Consider the following 20035-nt stretch of genomic DNA (forward strand, 5'->3'; position numbering starts at 1 on the left):
CGAGCATGCGCTGACCAACTGGCAAGTGTCTTCACTGACATTTTCAACCTCTCCCTGTCTGAGTCTGTAATACCAACATGTTTCAAGCAGACCACCATAGTCCCTGTGCCCAATAACACTAAGGTAACATGCCTAAATGACTACCGACCCGTAGCACTCATTTCTGTAGCCATGAAGTGCTTTGAAAGGCTGGTTATGGCTCACATCAACACCATAATCCCAGAAACCCTAGACCCACTCCAATTTGCATACCGCCCCAACAGATCCACAGATGATGCAATCTCCATTCCGCTCCACACTGCCCTTTCACACCTGGACAAAAGGAACACCTATGTGAGAATGCAATTCATTGACTACAGCTCAGCGTTCAACACGACAGTGCCTTCAAAGCTCATCACTAAGCTAAGGACCCTGGACTAAACACTCCCCTCTGCAACTGGATCCTGGACTTCCTGACGGGCCGCCCCCAGGTGGTAAGGGTAGGTAACAACATATCCACCACGCTGATCCTCAACATGGGGGCCCCTCAGGGGTGCATGCTCAGTCCCCTCCTGTACTCCCTGTTCACTCATGACTGCATGGCCAGGCACGACTCCAACACCATCATTAAGTTTGCCGATGACACAACAGTGGTGGCCTGATCACCGACAACGACAAAACAGCCTATAGGGAGGAGGTCAGAGACCTGGCCGTGTGGTGACAAGACAACAACCTCTCTCTCTCAACGTGATCAAGACAAAGGAGATGATTGTGGACTACAAGAAAAAGAAGAGGACCGAGCACGCCCCCATTCTCACCGACAGGGCTGTAGTGGAGCAGGTTGAGAGCTTCAAGTTCCTTGGTGTCCACATCACCAACAAACTAAGATGGTCCAAGCACACCAAAACAGACGTGAAGAGGGCACGACAAAACCTATTCCCCATAAGGAGACTGAAAAGATTTGGCATGGGTCCTCAGATCCTCAAAAGGTTTTACAGCTGCACCACCGAGAGCATCCTGACTGGTTGTATCACTGGCTGTTATGGCAACTGCTCGGCCTCCGACAGCAAGGCACTACAGAGGGTAGTGCGTACTGCCCAGTACATCACTGGGGCCAAGCTTCCTACCATCCAGGACCTCTATACCAGGCGGTGTCAGAGGAAGGACCTAACAATTGTGAAAGACTCCAGCCACCCTACACATAGACTGCTACCACACGTCAAGCGGTACCGGAGCGCCAAGTGTAGGTCCAAGAGGCTTCTAAACAGCTTCTACCCCCAAGCCATAAGACTCCTGAACATCTAATGAAATGGCTAATCAGAATTTTTGCGTTGCCCCCCCTCTTTTACGCTGCTGCTACTCTCTGTTTATTATCTATGCATAGTCACTAATAACTCTACCTACATGTACATATTACCTCAATTGCCTCGACTAACCGGTGCCCCCGCACATTGACTCGGTACCCCCTGCATATAGCCTCGCTATTGTTATTCTTACTGCTGCTCTTTAATTATTTGTTACTTTTATTTTATATATAAATACAGTGGGGAAAAAAAGTATTTAGTCAGCCACCAATTGTGCAAGTTCTCCCACTTAAAAAGATGAGAGAGGCCTGTAATTTTCATCATACAGTGAGGGAAAAAAGTATTTGATCCCCTGCTGATTTGTACGTTTGTCCACTGACAAAGAAATGATCAGTCTATAATTTTAATGGTAGGTTTATTTGAACAGTGAGAGACAGAATAACAACAAAAAAATCCAGAAAAACGCATGTAAAAAATGTTATAAATTGATTTGCATTTTAATGAGGGAAATAAGTATTTGACCCCCTCTCAATCAGAAAGATTTCTGGCTCCCAGGTGTCTTTTATACAAGTAACGAGCTGAGATTAGGAGCACACCCTTAAAGGGAGTGCTCCAAATCTCAGTTTGTTACCTGTATAAAAGACACCTGTCCACAGAAGCAATCAATCAATCAGATTCCAAACTCTCCACCATGGCCAAGACCAAAGAGCTCTCCAATGATGTCAGGGACAAGATTGTAGACCTACACAAGGCTTGAATGGGCTACAAGACCATTGCCAAGCAGCTTGGTGAGTAGGTGACAACAGTTGGTGCGATTATTCGCAAATGGAAGAAAGACAAAAGACCTGTCAGTCTCCCTTGGCCTGGGGCTCCATGCAAGATCTCACCTCATGGAGTTGCAATGATCATGAGAATGGTGCGGAATCAGCCCAGAACTACACGGGAGGATCTTGTCAATGATCTCAAGGCAGCTGGGACCATAGTCACCAAGAAAACAATTGGTAACACACTACGCCGTGAAGGACTGAAATCCTGCAGCGCCCGCAAGGTCCCCCTGCTCAAGAAAGCACATATACAGGGCCGTCTGAAGTTTGCCAATGAACATCTGAATGATTCAGAGGAGAACTGGGTGAAAGTGTTGTGGTCAGATGAGACCAAAATGGAGCTCTTTGGCATCAACTCAAGTCGCCATGTTTGGAGGAGGAGGAATGCTGCCTATGACACCAAGAACACCATCCCCACCGTCAAACATGGAGGTGGAAACATTATGCTTTGGGGGTGTTTTTCTGCTAAGGGGACAGGACAACTTCACCATATCAAACGAACGATGGACGGGGCCATGTACCGTCAAATCTTGGGTGAGAACCTCCTTCCCTCAGCCAGGGCATTGAAAATGGGTCGTAGATGGGTATTCCAGCATGACAATGACCCAAAACACACGGCCAAGGCAACAAAGGAGTGGCTCAAGAAGAAGCACATTAAGGTCCTGGAGTGGCCTAGCCAATCTCCAGACCTTAATCCCATAGAAAATCTGTGGAGGGTGCTGAAGGTTCGAGTTGCCAAACGTCAGCCTCGAAACCTTAATGACTTGGAGAAGATCTGCAAAGAGGAGTGGAACAAAATCCCTCCTGAGATGTGTGCAAACCTGGTGGCCAACTACAAGAAACGTCTGACCTCTGTGATTGCAAACAAGGGTTTTGCCACCAAGTACTAAGTCATGTTTTGCAGAGGGGTCAAATACTTATTTCCCTCATTAAAATGCAAATCAATTCATAACATTTTTGACATGCATTTTTCTGGATTTTTGTGTTGTTATTCAGTCTCTCACTGTTCAAATTAACCTACCATTAAAATTATAGACTGGTCATGTCTTTGTCAGTGGGCAAACGTACAAAATCAGCAGGGGATCAAATACTTTTTTCCCTCACTGTAGGTACACATCAACTATGACAGACAAAATGAGAAAAAGAAATCCAGAAAATCACATTGTAGGATTTTTTATGAATTTATTTGCAAATTATGGTGGAAAATAAGTATTTGGTCAATAACAAAAGTTTCTCAATACTTTGTTATATCCCCTTTGTTGGCAATGACACAGGTCAAACGTTTTCTGTAAGTCTTCACAAGGTTTTCACACACTGTTGCTGGTATTTTGGCCCATTCCTCCATGCAGATCTCCTCTAGAGCAGTGATGTTTTGGGGCTGTCGCTAGGGCAACACAGACTTTCAACTCCCCTCCAAAGATTTTCTATGGGGTTGAGATCTGGAGACTGGCTAGGCCACTCCAGGACCTTGAAATGCTTCTTACGAAGCCACTCCTTCGTTGCCCGGGCGGTGTGTTTGGGATCACTGTCATGCTGAAAGACCCAGCCACGTTTCTTCTTCAATGCCCTTGCTGATTGAAGGAGGTTTTCACTCAAAATCTCACGATACATGGCCCCATTCATTCTTTCCTTTACACGGATCAGTCGTCCTGGTCCCTTTGCAGAAAAACAGCCCCAAAGCATGATGTTTCCACCCCCATGCTTCACAGTAGGTATGGTGTTCTTTGGATGCAACTCAGCATTCTTTGTCCTCCAAACACGACAAGTTGAGTTTTTACCAAAAAGTTATATTTTGGTTTCATCTGACCATATGACATTCTCCCAATCCTCTTCTGGATCATCCAAATGCATTCTAGCAAACTTCAGACGGGCCTGGACATGTACTGGCTTAAGCAGGGGGACACGTCTTGCACTGCAGGATTTGAGTCCCTGGCGGCGTAGTGTGTTACTGATGGTAGGCTTTGTTACTTTGGTCCCAGCTCTCTGCAGGTCATTCACTAGGTCCCCCCGTGTGATTCTGGGATTTTTGCTCACCGTTCTTGTGATCATTTTGACCCCACGTGGTGAGATCTTGCGTGGAGCCCCAGATCGAGGGAGATTATCAGTGGTCTTTTATGTCTTCCATTTCCTAATAATTGCTCCCACAGTTGATTTCTTCAAACCAAGCTGCTTACCTATTGCAGATTCAGTCTTCCCAGCCTGGTGCAGGTCTACCATTTTGTTTCTGGTGTCCTTTGACAGCTCTTTGGTCTTGGCCATAGTGGAGTTTGGAGTGTGACTGTTTGAGGTTGTGGACAGGTGTCTTTTATACTGATAACAAGTTCAAACAGGTGCCATTAATACAGGCAACGAGTGGAGGACAGAGGAGCCTCTTAAAGAAGAAGTTACAGGTCTGTGAGAGCCAGAAATCTTGCTTGTTTGTAGGTGACCAAATACTCATTTTCCACCATAATTTGCAAATATATTCATAAAAAATCCTACAATGTCATTTTCTGGATTTTTTTTCTCAATTCGTCTGTCATAGTTGACGTGTACCTATGATGAAAATTACAGGCCTCTCTCATCTTTTTAAGTGGGAGAACTTGCACAATTGGTGGCTGACTAAATACTTTTTTCCCCCACTGTATACAACAAGTGTTTGATACACTTCCAATTTTGCAGGTTTTCCTACTTACAAAGCATGTAGAGGTCTGTAAGTTTTATCATAGGTACACTTGAACTGTGAGAGACGGAATCTAAAACAAAAATCCAGAAAATCACATTGTATGATTTTTAAGTAATTAATTTGCATTTTATTGCATGACATTAGTATTTGATCACCTACCAACCAGTACGAATTACGGCTCTCACAGACCTGTTAGTTTTTCTTTAAGAAGCCCTCCTGTTTTCCACTCATTACCTGTATTAACTGCACTGTTTGAACTTGTTACCTGTATAAAAGACACCTGTCCACACACTCAATCAAACAGACTCCAACCTCTCCACAATGGCCAAGACCAGAGAGCTGTGTAAGGACATCAGGAATAAAGGCTGGGATGGGCTACAGGACAATAGGCAAGCAGCTTGGTGAGCAGGCAACAACTGTTGGCGCAATTATTAGAAAATGGAAGAAGTTCAAGATGACGGTCAATCACCCTCGGTCTGGGGCTCCAGACCTGAACCCAATAGAACATCTTTGGAGGGAGCTGAAAGTCCGTATTGCCCAGCGACAGCCCGAAACCTTTAGGATCTGGAGAAGGTCTGTATGGAGGAGTGGGCCAAAATCCCTGCTGCAGTGTGTGCAAACCTGGTCAAGACCTACAGGAAACGTATGATCTCTGTAATTGCAAACAAAGGTTTCTGTACCAAATATTAAGTTCTGCTTTTCTGATGTATCAAATAATTATGTCATGCAATAAAATGCAAATTAATTACTTAAAAATCATACAATGTGATTTTCTGGATTTTTTAAAAATTACAGACCTCTACATGCTTTGTAAGTAGGAAAACCTGCAAAATCGGCAGTGTATCAAATACTTGTTCTCCCCACTGTATATATATATATTTTTTTTTACTGCATTGTTGATTAAGTGCTTGTAAGTAAGCATTTCACTGTAAGTATTCGGCGCATGTGAGAAATAAAATTGGATTTGATTTGAAATAAGGAAAGAAAAATGACAGTCCATCATTACTTTAAGACATGAAGGTCAGTCAGTAACATTTCAAGAACTTTGAATGTTTCTTCGAGTGCAGTCGCAAAAACCATCAAGCGCTATAATGAAACTGGCTCTCATGAGGACCGCCACAGGAAAGGAAGACCCAGAGTTACCTCTGCTGCAGAGGACAAGTTCATTAGAGTTACAAGCCTCAGAAATTGTAGCCCAAATAAATGCTTCACAGAATTCAAGTAACAGACACATCTCAACATCAACTGTTCAGAGGAGACTGCGTGAATCAGGCCTTCATGGTCGAATTGCTGAAAATAAATCACTACTAAAGGACACCAATAAGAAGAGGAGACTTGCTTGGGCCAAGAAACACGAGCAATGGACATTAGACCTGTGGCAATCTGTCCTTTGGTCTGATGAGTCCAAATTTGAGATTGTTGGTTCTAACCGCCATGTCTTTGTGAGACGCAGAGTAGGTGAACGGATGATCTCCGCATGTGTTGTTCCCACCGTGAAGCATGGAGGAGGAGGTGTGATGGTGTGGTTGTGCTTTGCTGGTGACACTTTTTGTGATTTATTTAGAATTCAAGGCACACTTAACCAGCATGTCTACCACAGCATTCTGCAGCGATATGCCATCCCATCTGGTTTGCGCTTAGTCCCACTATCATTTGTTTTTCAACTGGACAATGTACCAAAACACATCTCCAGGCTGTGTAAGGGCTATTTGACCAAGAAGGAGAGTGATGGAGTGCTGCATCAGATGACCTGGCCTCCACAATCACCCGACCTCAACCCAATTGAGATGGTTTGGGATGAGTTGGACCGCGGAGTGAAGGAAAAGCAGCCAACAAGTGCTCAGCATATGTGGGAACTCCTTCAAGATGTTGGAAAATCATTCCAGGTGAAGCTGGTTGAGAGAATGCCAAGAGTGTGCAAAGCTGTCATCAAGGCAAAGGTTGGTTACTTTGAAGAATCTCAAATATAAAATATATTTTGATTTGTTTAACACTTTTTTTTGGTTACTACATGATTCCATATGTGTTATTTCATAGTTTGATGTCTTCACTATTATTCTACAATGTAGAAAATAGTAAACATAAGAAAAACCCTTGAATGAGTAGGTGTCCAAACTTTTGACTTGTACTGTATATACTGTATATATTAATGCTATATTGATTCAGCTTAGTTCAACTGTTGTACCCCATCTGAAACCCAAAAGTTAAACTAGTTTTACTCCAATGTTTGTAAATGTAAAAAAAAAAAACAGTATAGCCTCAAGATATGCAAAACTATGATTTTGATATCTTGGTTGTTCAGTCCTTGCGTCAATAGCTCTATGAATTTAAGAGTGGTTACATTTCTCCAAGACCATCCCTCAGCTTTATACTAAAACAGAGGCTTTGTTATCGTTTCAACTTCGGATTGCCCTTTTTAACTCTGATATCTGCTCTCTACAGGACAGGATGATCTCTATGACTCTGGATAAGGACCACGAGGTGGCAGTACAGACCCTGAGACTACTCACACTCATCTCCCAGTAAGTCCCTGTCTCTCTTTTACACACTCACTCACACACACACACACACACACACACACACACACACACACACACACACACACACACACACACACACACACACACACACACACACACACACACACACACACAAACACTCTATCCAGAGACATATACAGTATTTATTGGGTTTGGTCATTGCTGTTTCTGTCTGAACATTCAGAGCGCGCCCAGAATCTCCTCTTGTGTTAGGTGATAATTGACGCTTTTGGGTTGCGCTGTTTATTTCTAAACGCTTTCAAAACCTCAGAAAATGTCTAGTGAAAGTGAATATGAAATTTGTTGACACCCCAACATAGAGACTTGGATACACATTACCACGAATGCCACTGAAAAAATGACTGTTCAATTCGCTGCTTGTTTGCACTGGGTCATTTCATAGGGAATTGTCGGAGGCGCTCTCATGTTGTTACATCACCAACAGTTTGAGGATAAAAGGGCTAATATGACGTCTGTTCTAAAATGCTTTATCAACCTCCCCCTTTCTTCTCTTTTCCTGACCCTATCTCTCTTTGGCCATCCCCTTTTCTTTCTCTATCCACCATCCCCTCCCTCCCCTACCTCTCAGGTCAGCTGATGATGTTATTAATCCTGAGGACTATAAGCAGCTGTTCCAGTTGGTGTACTCCTCACATCGCCCCCTGGCTGCCACCGCAGGAGAGCTGCTCTACACAAGGTCAGTGCAGTGGGCTGGCCATAGACCATATACATTAGCTGGGGTGTCTATAATAGTGAGAGTGAGTGAATGAGGGCCAGAGTCACTGGTGACATTCTCATCTCTGCTGTCAGGCTGCTCAGCTCCCAAACTCAGACACCTGACCTCAGAGAGGGGGTGAGTGAGCAGGACACACACACACAGCTGACGACAGCCAGAGTGAGGGCTCTGCTGCACTTCTACCAGGACAGTGAGGTAAGAGAAAGTGCCCGTGTGTTGGTATATACTCCGTTTTTACATCAGCACAGGTGGACAGTGAATGTGTGTATTCTCTTTCTAGCTCCATCAGCATGTAGTATACCTGGTGGACAGTCTGTGGGACTGTGCTGGTGCCATGCTGAAAGACTGGTCGTCTCTTACCTCTTTACTGCTACAGGACCCCTCCGCTCAGGATGAAGGTCAGTGTGTACGTGTGTGTGTGTGTCAGGGTTTCCATTAGCCGGTAATTGCCGACTTTTGGCCCAAAAAAATTATAATGAAAAGCCGATAAATGAAATTGTAGTTGGTCAATTGTCCGGGAGAAAATGAATCCCAGATTAGGCTGCCTACCATTTACCACCATTCTCTCACTCCTTGTGAACTGCCTGACATGCCTGTGCCTGCTGCTGAGCCTTGGCCTAGGCTACTGTTGATTGTGAAGATGGAGTTATTTTTTTTTTTGAAGTAAAACAAAAGTTAGAGGAAAAAGAGTATGCCCAATGACAGTACAGTATGGTTTAGAAATTCTGTGGTATGACTGTAGTGAAAAGCCTACAAGGGGAATGTCTTCCGTGTGGACAATTTTAATATTGTATTGGACAAAGATGAGAAGAATGTTGGCGCGGCCAAATGCAACTACTGTGTGCAACTCGCTATTTAGGTAGGATGTAATTTCGGAACTTTTATTTATTTTGTATTTATATATATTTGTTTTATTATTATTATTGTATATCATTGTTATTATTGTATGCATTATTCATCTAATGTGTTTTTCATTCTATTGAGACATTTTCGTTGCTGTTTTTTTAAAATTGCTTGCTCCGTATATAGTTTAAGATAGGCTAATAATAATACAACAGGCCTACTTATAACCTATTGTTGTCATTTGTTGGGTACGGTAGGCACTAGCCTTTGTTGGTAATTGCTGCAATATAGCCTGTTCAAAACTTTTAAGCTTTAAACCAGTTCGTAAGTGTGTTGTTTCATTTTGTTGAGTCATTTTCTTTGGCCAAATTAAGTTTCAACTGTAATGTTGTTTGCCGCAATATAATAGCCTGCTCGTATTTTCCATATAAACAATAGCTTGGCTTGACTTTTGAAATTACCGTAATACAGTTTTGAAACTTTTATGAAGGTTTGATGTGGCTATTCGCCTATTATACTGCAGGACTATATGAAGGCAGTGCGCATCGGCGCTCCAACTGACTCTGACAGTTGAACTTGAGGTGAGGAAGAATGTTTTAGGCCTACCAGAGTTACTCCTATAATCTAACAATATAATGCTTATCTTTATAAAAAATATTTGGATCGTATTCTGTACGCCGGCCTATATCTACAGTGGGGAGAACAAGTGTTTGATACACTGCCGATTTTGCAGGTTTTCCTACTTACAAAGCATGTAGAGGTCTGTAATTTTTATCATAGGTACACTTCAACTGTGAGAGACGGAATCTAAAACAAAAATCCAGAAAATCACATTGTATGATTTTTAAGTAATTAATTTGCATTTTATTGCATGACATAAGTATTTGATCACCTACCAACCAGTAAGAATTCCGGCTCTCACAGACCTGTTAGTTTTCTTTAAGAAGCCCACCTGTTCTCCACTCATTACCTGTATTAACTGCACCTGTTTGAACTCGTTACCTGTATAAAAGACACCTGTCCACACACTCAATCAAACAGACTCCAACCTCTCCACAATGGCCAAGACCAGAGAGCTGTGTAAGGACATCAGGGATACAATTGTAGACCTGCACAAGGCTGGGATGGGCTACAGGACAATAGGCAAGCAGCTTGGTGAGAAGGCAACAACTGTTGGCGCAATTATTAGAAAATGTTCAAGATGACGGTCAATCACCCTCGGTCTGGGGCTCCATGCAAGATCTCACCTCGTGGGGCATCAATGATCATGAGGAAGGTGAGGGATCAGCCCAAAACTACACGGCAGGACCTGGTCAATGACCTGAAGAGAGCTGGGACCACAGTCTCAAAGAAAACCATTAGTAACACACTACGCCGTCATGGATTAAAATCCTGCAGCGCATGCAAGGTCCCCCTGCTCAAGCCAGCGCATGTCCAGGCCCGTCTGAAGTTTGCCAATGACCATCTGGATGATCCAGAGGAGGAATGGGAGAAGGTCATGTGGTCTGATGAGACAAAAATAGAGCTTTTTGGTCTAAACTCCACTCGCCGTGTTTGGAGGAAGAAGAAGGATGAGTACAATCCCAAGAACACCATCCCAACCGTGAAGCATGGAGGTGGAAACATCATTCTTTGGGGATGCTTTTCTGCAAAGGGGACAGGACGACTGCACCGTATTGAGGGGAGGATGGATGGGGCCATGTATCGCGAGATCTTGGCCAACAACCTCCTTCCCTCAGTAAGAGCATTGAAGATGGGTCGTGGCTGGGTCTTCCAGCATGACAACGACCCGAAAAACACATCCAGGGCAACTAAGGAGTGGCTCCGTAAGAAGCAGCTCAAGGTCCTGGAATGGCCTAGCCAGTCTCCAGACCTGAACCCAATAGAAAATCTTTGGAGGGAGCTGAAAGTCTGTATTGCCCAGCGACAGTCCCGAAACCTGAAGGATCTGGAGAAGGTCTGTATGGAGGAGTGTGCCAAAATCCCTGCTGCAGTGTGTGCAAACCTGGTCAAGACGTACAGGAAACATATGATCTCTGTAATTGCAAACAAAGGTTTCTGTACCAAATATTAAGTTCTGCTTTTCTGATGTATCAAATACTTATGTCATGCAATAAAATGCAAATTAATTACTTAAAAATCATACAATGTGATTTTCTTGATTTTTGTTTTAGATTCCGTCTCTCACAGTTGAAGTGTACCTATGATACAAATTACAGACCTCTACATGCTTTGTAAGTAGGAAAACCTGCAGTGTATCAAACACTTGTTCTCCCCACTGTATATAGTAGACGCAGTAGCCCATCTGACAAGGGTAAATAAATGTGTGTCGTGGTCGTAGCATGCCGCCAGCAAATCTTTCTGGGGCTAGGCCTAAGCTTATCTTCCTTTTTATATTATTATTTTTTAAATATTAATATCATACAGTCGATGCCTAAGCCTATAGGCCTATGCATGCAATGCCCTGATGCCTTTCGTGCTCACATCTCTGACAGTTGAATCGTGAGGTGGACAATTATTGTTTTAGGAAAGTAAAACCAATAAACCAACAGTCTATAACGTTTTGCATATGCTACACATCGAAACAAGGAATAGTGTTTTTGTCATAGGCTGTTCTTAAGGACACGTAAATGTGGCTCATTTGGCCAATAACCCTCATTTATTGATTGAGTTGGTGGACGCCCTAATGGGTTAAGCACCCAATGCAAATGTTTTCAAATGTCCTGTAAATTAAAATATTTCTGGTCACGTTGTCCAGCGACAAATTTACCTAACTGAAACCCTGATGTGTGTCACATTTCTGCCATTTGGGATATGTAGCATAAGAAGTATTTAAACAGTGGTTCTACTTATGTCAACTACCCTCATATGCAAGTGTCAGCTATATACAGTGCCTAGTGGAAGTCTTCACACCCCTGCAGTCTTGTACATTATGCAACCTTACATTTTTGGCCTAGTGTTATCCATGAGCAGCTTATATTCTCCTCCACAGCTCAGTTAGGAAATACAGTCAGATCTTTGCAGTGTCTGGATGATATAACACACCATCCACAGCTTAATTGCCATACTCAAAGGGATATTCAATGTGTTGCAATTATGTCATAACCTTCCCCTGATCTGTTCCTGTCTACAAATGCCTCCTTTACATGTTTAAAAGCTCCTGGTTGGATCTTTGTTTGAAATTGACTATACAACAGAGGGACCATACAGAAAAAGGGAAGTTATTCTTGAACCACTACTTTTGCACACATATAGACCCCATTCAACTAACTTTATATAAATATTCAGTATGGTTTTTTTATGCAAATAGGCTATTTGCTCCTGAACTTATTTAGATGTACCACAGCAAGGGGTGTGAAGACCTACAATCAAGACAATTCATTTTATAAATGTTCATAATTTTTCTTTGTGGATATGTTTTCCCACTGCTATTTAACTATTGCTATTTAAATTGCAATTTAACTGCTGTACTATTTAGAATACAGTAACATAAATAAATCAGGCTGTAAGAATGATGACAAGAACAAATAAAACAAGTAAATATAAGGACAACATTATTAGGCAGCAAGTAATCTCGGAATACACAACCAAATCTGGCATGTTCTGGGTGCTGTGGTTTTCAAATCTGAACTGACAGACTCAATCAGTCAACACACTCTCAAAGCCTCAGCCACACTCCTTCCAAAAAGTCCACCTGTTTACAATCTGGGCTGCACACAATGCACTAAATGACAACATGAAAGTGTTCAGTCCAAAGAATTTCACGCTTGCAACACAAAACAATGTGCAATGCCACTCAAGTAGTCCACTGTGTTGGCACTCTGGTAGTTCATCACTCTGCGCTTTAGCTTCTCCTGCAGCTTCCGGTCCTGCAGGCTTCCGCTGCCTCTGCATCTCTTGGTTGGTGGTGGTTTCTTGTCTCCAGCCAGCTCTTCCAGTTGAAGTTGTTCACTCTGTCTGTTGCTTGCACAATGCTACCATGAACATCCAAATGAGGGTTTCTGTGGATTTAAGAACCCCTTCAAATGTATGATGACATCTCTTCACGACTCTGTTTATCATGGCATTGTTCGACTGGACAGCATTGCAGCAATTCCACTCTTCTGAAAACATAATATAGAAATATGTTAGACAATCTCATTATTTTATCAATCTCATAATCGTAATTTCCATTTGTATTACTGTTATAATAACTGTCAGACATACCTATGGCACATTTTGCTGGTCTTCGATTAGTTCTTGTGAGGCGGCCGATCAGTGTGTCCTCAAAGTAGTTAGGACAGGAGTCAGGCTCTGGTCCTTGAAGAAGACGGTGTCCTGAAGCTTCTCGTAGCATTGCGCCATGTCAGCTGGAGGGACGAACACCAGAGCGGGGAGCATCTTCAGGTTGTGAGCGAACTCTGGGTCAGTGCTGTATTGTGATGTCACCTCAGTGCACCACTAAATGTTCCTCCAGAAGGCCTGGGTCAGGTGGAAGAAGCTTACTCGGTGGTGGCTCTCAGGGAAACACCGCGCTAAAGGCCTTCGCCGCTGCTGGCTCCAGATCTGTCATGATTGTCTCAAATTTCATCTCGGGCCTCAAATTTCTCAGCACCTGGAACCAACGTTCATATGTTGCCTAACAGATAAAACAAATAGTTTATTACATGTGCTAATACATGTTCAACTAGACAACTGGAACACATACATGTACAGTACCTGTCAAAAGTTTGGACACACCTACTCAAGGGTTTTTCTTTTTACTATTTTCTACATTGTAGAATAATAGTGAAGACATCAAAACTATGAAATAACACATAGAATCATGTAGTAACCAAAAAAGTGTTAAACAAATCAAAATATGTTTTATATTTGAGATTCTTCAAAGTAGCCACTCTTTACCTTGATGACAGCTTTGCACACTCTTGGCATTCTCTCAACCAGCTTCACCTGGAATGATTTTCCAACAGTCTTGAAGGAGTTCCCACATATGCTGAGCACTTGTTGGCTGCTTTTCCTTCACTCTGCGGTCCAACTCATCCCAAACCATCTCAAATGGGTTGAGGTCGGGTGATTGTGGAGGCCAGGTCATCTGATGCAGCACTCCATCACTCTCCTTCTTGGTCATATAGCCCTTACACAGCCTGGAGGTGTGTTTGGGGTCGTTGTCCTGTTGAAAAACAAATGATAGTCCCACTAAGCGCAAAACAGATGGGATGGCGTATCGCTGCAGAATGCTGTGGTAGCCATGCTGGTTAAGTGTGCCTTGATTTATAAATAAATCACAGACAGTGTCACCAGCAAAGCACCCCCACACCATCACATCTCCTCCTCCATACTTCACAGTGGGAACCACACATGCGGAGATCATCCGTTCACCTACTCAGCATTTCACAAAGAAATGGCAGTTGGAACCAAAAATCTCCAATTTGGACTCATCCGACCAAAGGACAGATTTCCACCGGTCTAATGTCCATTGCTCGTGTTTCTTGGCCCAAGCAAGTCTCTTCTTCTTATTGGTGTCCTTTAGTAGTGGTTTCTTTGCAGCAATTTGACCATGAAGGCCTGATTCATGCAGTCTCCTCTGAACAGTTGATGTTGAGATGTGTCTGTTACTTGAACACTGTTAAGCATTTATTTGAGGTGCAGTTATTCTAATGAACTTATCCTCAGCAGCAGAGGTAACTCTTTCCTGTGGCGGCCTCATGAGAGCCAGTTTCATCATAGCGCATGATGGTTTTTGCAACTGCACATGAAGAAACTTTCCGGATTGACTGACCTTCATTTCTTAAAGGAATGATGGACTGTCGTTTCTCTTTGCTTATTTGAGCTGTTCTTGCCATATATTGGACTTGGTCTTTTACCAAATAGGGCTATCTTCTGTATACCACCCCTACCTTGTCACAACACAACTGATTGGCCAAACACATTTAGAATGAAAGAAATTCCACAAATGAAAAAGGCACACCTGTTAATTAAAATGCATTCCAGGTGAAGCTGGTTGAGATGATGCCACGAGTGTGCAAAGCTTTCATCAACGCAAAGGGTGGCTACTTTGAAGAATCTCAAATAACAAATATTTTGATTTAACACTTTTTTTTGATTACATGATTCCATATGTGTTATTTTGATGTCTTCACTATTATTCTAAAATGTAGAAAATAGTAAAAATAAAGAAAAACCCTTGAATGAGGAGGTGTGTCCAAACTTTTGACTGGTACTGTATATGTCGCCTAAATACAAACAGGATTATTATTTTGGCCTGTGCGGTTTTCTTTTTGACAAAAAAAACCCATCATAACATTCAAATCAATAGAACATAATCATGTACTTAAGCAAAATGAAGGCAGTTGGAATCAGGTTAGATTCCCGCAGTGCATGAATAGTGTATGGCTGCTGGAACAGCGGTGGGGCTGTCTTGAATGCACCGTCTGCAAACCAAGACTTGGACTCGCATAAGCATGCCAAGTTGCCTGTAGTAGTAAAGGTGAGGATCCTATTATATCCTGGTCCACTGTCGTGCTGAAGGAACAGCTCTCCCCCCACTCTCTCACAGTAGCTCTTTGGGATGACAAGGTCAGAGAGGAGTGTAGGTTTAACCATAGGTGACTGGTGCTTTTTCCAGTCCCTCTCTATGATCTTTTCGTGGAAATTCTACACATGGGACACTCGAAATGAATCATTCTTTATTATCAGCAAGCTGGAGAGGTCACAGTCAAACTTGGATGCATAAAGTACCGGTCCGAAGTGAGCTTCGTCGGGGCAGTCCCGTTAGATCTCTTATACTGCTTACACAGACAAGTTATATTTGTATGATTTAGCTTATTCATTATTCATAATTAATTCATCATCAACGTTTTGGTTCATGCATGTGCCTGACCAATACCTCACGAGGGTTCATCTCTCCAAGCTGAGACCTTGAAACTGAGATATCCCTTTCGTTCTCAAAACAATGTTCTGGGCGTACTGCCAAATTGCAGATACTGATAGTGAGGATTCCTCCCATGCACGATTAATCAGTCACTTGCATGAACCCAGTCGAATTGGTTATTAGAAAAGCACAAACATAACATTTTCCATCACAATCTTCTCCATGTTTTTAACAGAAGGTAACTGTTCTTTGACATCTGATTGAATGGACAACACATTGCAGACCAAAAGGTGCTTTGGACACACCTGCATTTTAAGGCTTTTCTCCTTTTAGGTCATTGAGTACCTGCCTGGCCTGAAGCCGCGCTGCGTTTGGGACATGGTTGTGCTCTCCGGACACTCTCTTGATCATTCCATCAGAAAGTGTGATGTGACCTCTGCATTTCTGTGAGTCATAAGCAGTGCATTTCCAAAAGGATAATTTGCTGTCTTCCTTCCGTTCCTTTCTGTATGTGTATCCATCATGTAGCAGGAGCAGGCCTCCATGTACAGAAGGGATGTAGCTGGGTTCCATTGTAGGCTACAGGAGCTCCTCTAGGGAAATACAAAACAGGGTTAACAAAGGAAAGAGCCTACGGAAAGAAAATAAGTTATTTTAAAGCCATAAAAAGTCCAGTTGAGTGTCACAGGTGTAGAGAGGAGTAGGCAGGAGGCAGTCGCAGGTTTAGAACTACTGAATTTATTTAAGCACCATAGATCAAAGCGTGCCGAAACCCAAACGCTGTTGTGCTCAAAATGTATCTTTATAAACAAAAGGCACAGGGCGAACCCAACCTGCAAAATATAAAGTACTCAGGAAATAGTAGGAGAGATTCCTCTCAGGAAAACAAGTAACATTTACAATAACCGACAAAGAAAAATGGCAGAGGGAGTGTATACAGTGGGGAAAAAAAGTATTTAGTCAGCCGCCAATTGTGCAAGTTCTCCCACTTAAAAAGATGAGAGAGGCCTGTAATTTTCATCATAGGTACACGTCAACTATGACAGACAAAATGAGGAAAAAATCCAGAAAATCACATTGTAGGATTTTTAATGAATTTATTTGCAAATTATGGTGGAAAATAAGTATTTGGTCAATAACAAACATTTCTCAATACTTTGTTATATACCCTTTGTTGGCAATGACACAGGTCAAACGTTTTCTGTAAGTCTTCACAAGGTTTTCACACACTGTTGCTGGTATTTTGGCCCATTCCTCCATGCAGATCTCCTCAAGAGCAGTGATGTTTTGGGGCTGTCGCTGGGCAACACAGACTTTCAACTCCCTCCAAAGATTTTCTATGGGGTTGAGATCTGGAGACTGGCTAGGCCACTCCAGGACCATGAAATGCTTCTTACGAAGCCCCTCCTTCGTTGCCCGGGCGGTGTGTTTGGGATCATTGTCATGCTGAAAGATCCAGCCACATTTCATCTTCAATGCCCTTGCTGATGGAAGGAGGTTTTCACTCAAAATCTCACGATATATGGCCCCATTTATTCTTTCCTTTACACGGATCAGTCGTCCTGGTCCCTTTGCAGAAAAACAGCCCCAAAGCATGATGTTTCCACCCCCATGCTTCACAGTAGGTATGGTGTTCTTTGGATGCAACTCAGCATTCTTTGTCCTCCAAACACGACGAGTTGAGTTTTTACCAAAAAGTTATATTTTGGTTTCATCTGACCATATGACATTCTTCCAATCCTCTTCTGGATCATCCAAATGCACTCTAGCAAACTTCAGACGGGCCTGGACATGTACTGGCTTAAGCAGGGGGACACATCTGGCACTGCAGGATTTGAGTCCCTGGTGGCGTAGTGTGTTACTGATGGTAGGCTTTGTTACTTTGGTCCCAGCTCTCTGCAGGTCATTCACTAGGTCCCCCCGTGTGGTTCTGGGATTTTTGCTCACCGTTCTTGTGATCATTTTGACCCCACGGGTGAGATCTTGCGTGGAGCCCCAGATCGAGGGAGATTATCAGTGGTCTTGTATGTCTTCCATTTCCTAATAATTGCTCCCACAGTTGATTTCTTCAAACCAAGCTGCTTACCTATTGCAGATTCAGTCTTCCCAGCCTGGTGCAGGTCTACAATTTAGTTTCTGGTGTCCTTTGACAGGTCTTTGGTCTTGGCCATAGTGGAGTTTGGAGTGTGACTGTTTGAGGTTGTGGACAGGTGTCTTTTATACTGATAACAAGTTCAAACAGGTTCCATTAATACAGGTAACGAGTGGAGGACAGAGGAGCCTCTTAAAGAAGAAGTTACAGGTCTGTGAGAGCCAGAAATCTTGCTTGTTTGTAGGTGACCAAATACTTATTTTCCACCATAATTTGCAAATTAATTCATTAAAAATCATACAATGTGATTTTCTGGATTCTCTTTTCTCGATTTGTCTGTCATAGTTGTCGTGTATGATGAAAATTACAGGCCTCTCTCATCTTTTTAAGTGGGAGAACTTGCACAATTGGTGGCTGACTAAATACTTTTTTTCCCCACTGTATATACAGTGATAGTGGGGATTGGAACCAGGTGTGTGTAATAATGATGAGACAAGTCCGGGGTTGATGAGTGAAGGGCGATTGCCAGCAGTAGGTTCGGCAGCAGCTAGAAGGCCGGCGACGCCGAACGCCTGAGCTGGACAGGCTAATGTGACATTGAGACTGCATACTGATCACAAGTACTTTGTTTGCTACAGCGTTTCACATTGGGAAGGTTTTTGAAAGAATGTTGGAGATTTTTGAAAAAAAAACAGTTATAGCCTATAGCTAATGTAGTTACAGTATAACTTTTGTTGTCTAGTCTAGGGCTGTGACGGTAATTAAATAATGTAATGTAATAATGTGTTGCTCAATTGGTAGAGCATGGCGCTTGCAACGCTAGGGTTGTGGGTTCGAGTCCCACAGGGGGGCAGTATGAAAAAATGTATGTATGCACTCACTAACTGTAAGTCGCTCTGGATAAGAGCGTCTGCTAAATGACTAAAATGTAAAAATGTAACTGACGGTTATGGATGAAGACGTCATCAAAATAAAATAACCGTCAAAACTGTTTAAATAGGCCTACATTCATTTTAGGATGTCAATTATTATTATTATTTTGTACTTTCTTTTCATGTAGATAAACTTTACCTAATAGCGGGAGTGTATACTACTGATTATAAGCTATTGTTTTGCTAACTTATTCTGTCTATTAAACTTTCTACATCTTCTTCCAACTGACCTTTGATGCTCAAGCAGCTAATCCGCTAGATGCGCGTGTAGAGCGCTATAGGCTATGGCACTTCAGTAAAACAAATAGTTTGTATGGACTTCCTTTTATACAATAAACTTTTTGATTGCTTGCTAGTAAATAAATAAATATGTCTTTTAAAAAAGGCTGGATATGTCTGACTCATTAGTTATTCAACAGTAGTCGACAAGGTTGTTCTGGCTTTGTGGCCTATAATGCGCTAATGTTGTTTCAAATGGACAATGTGCCAATCCTTTCCAAACTGGCATGGTATAATTTGATACAGAATATTTTCTTAATTGATAGACTAGTCAACGCTGATCAGGCCGATATGCTGCCCTAGGCGAGACCCAGAAAATTATAATTGCCACCCTCCTATCCCCGCAAAGTAGAATAGTAGCCTTGGCTATATAGTGTAGGCCCGCAATGCACTTTTATGAATGCCGATGTGGTAGCCTACCGTTTGTACAACAGGCAATTTACCGTTAATTCCTGTCATTTGGTTACATACATTTCTGTTAACGCATTTGTTAGTTACAGTAATTTACCGTTCTCATTCTAGGAGTGGAAACGTTGTTTGCAGAATTCACAACCTGCTACATGGCTGAGCATGCGTAGAAGTACTTGGCCTGCTTCTCACAAATGTAAAATGTAGGAAAGTGCCCAGCTGGGCTTCTCAGTGAAAATAAATATTCACCTCACACAGTTAGTAAGTCAACAAAGTCCTATTATTATTATTGTTATTATTATTATTATTATTATTATTTTGTTTTTACATCCTTTCAAATCTCACAGTATTTGAAAAATCTTCCCAACACTCTCCCCCTTAATTGCTGATAAATAGACTATGGATATGTTGTGTGTATTTGTTTCTATTTGAATGATTGTCAATTTCATCTTCATACTATAGCACAGCTGTCCCCTTCATACTTTCCTTGTCACATCATTATCTTATAGCCTACTTTCGGCAAGCCTAAGGTAGGCCTAGGTTTTTTAAATATACGTTTTAAGGAAAATAGAAATACACTATA

At 42.3% G+C, this 20035-nt stretch overlaps 1 protein-coding gene across 4 annotated transcripts in view; it reads left to right on the forward strand.

The window, feature by feature from the left end:
• Positions 1-20035, forward strand: part of si:ch211-269e2.1 (cohesin subunit SA-2) — a 71914-nt gene that overhangs the window by 15479 nt on the left and 36400 nt on the right. For all 4 annotated transcript variants that reach the window (XM_041863456.1, XM_041863478.2, XM_041863470.2 and 1 more), the window contains exons 13-16: positions 7215-7294; positions 7902-8009; positions 8123-8243; positions 8329-8446. In XM_041863456.1, coding sequence (XP_041719390.1) covers positions 7215-7294; positions 7902-8009; positions 8123-8243; positions 8329-8446 — 427 coding nt within the window. The remainder of the gene's footprint in view (positions 1-7214; positions 7295-7901; positions 8010-8122; positions 8244-8328; positions 8447-20035) is intronic.

The sequence above is a fragment of the Coregonus clupeaformis genome, chromosome 40 (assembly GCF_020615455.1).
Source record: "Coregonus clupeaformis isolate EN_2021a chromosome 40, ASM2061545v1, whole genome shotgun sequence".
Lineage (NCBI taxonomy): Eukaryota > Metazoa > Chordata > Actinopteri > Salmoniformes > Salmonidae > Coregonus > Coregonus clupeaformis.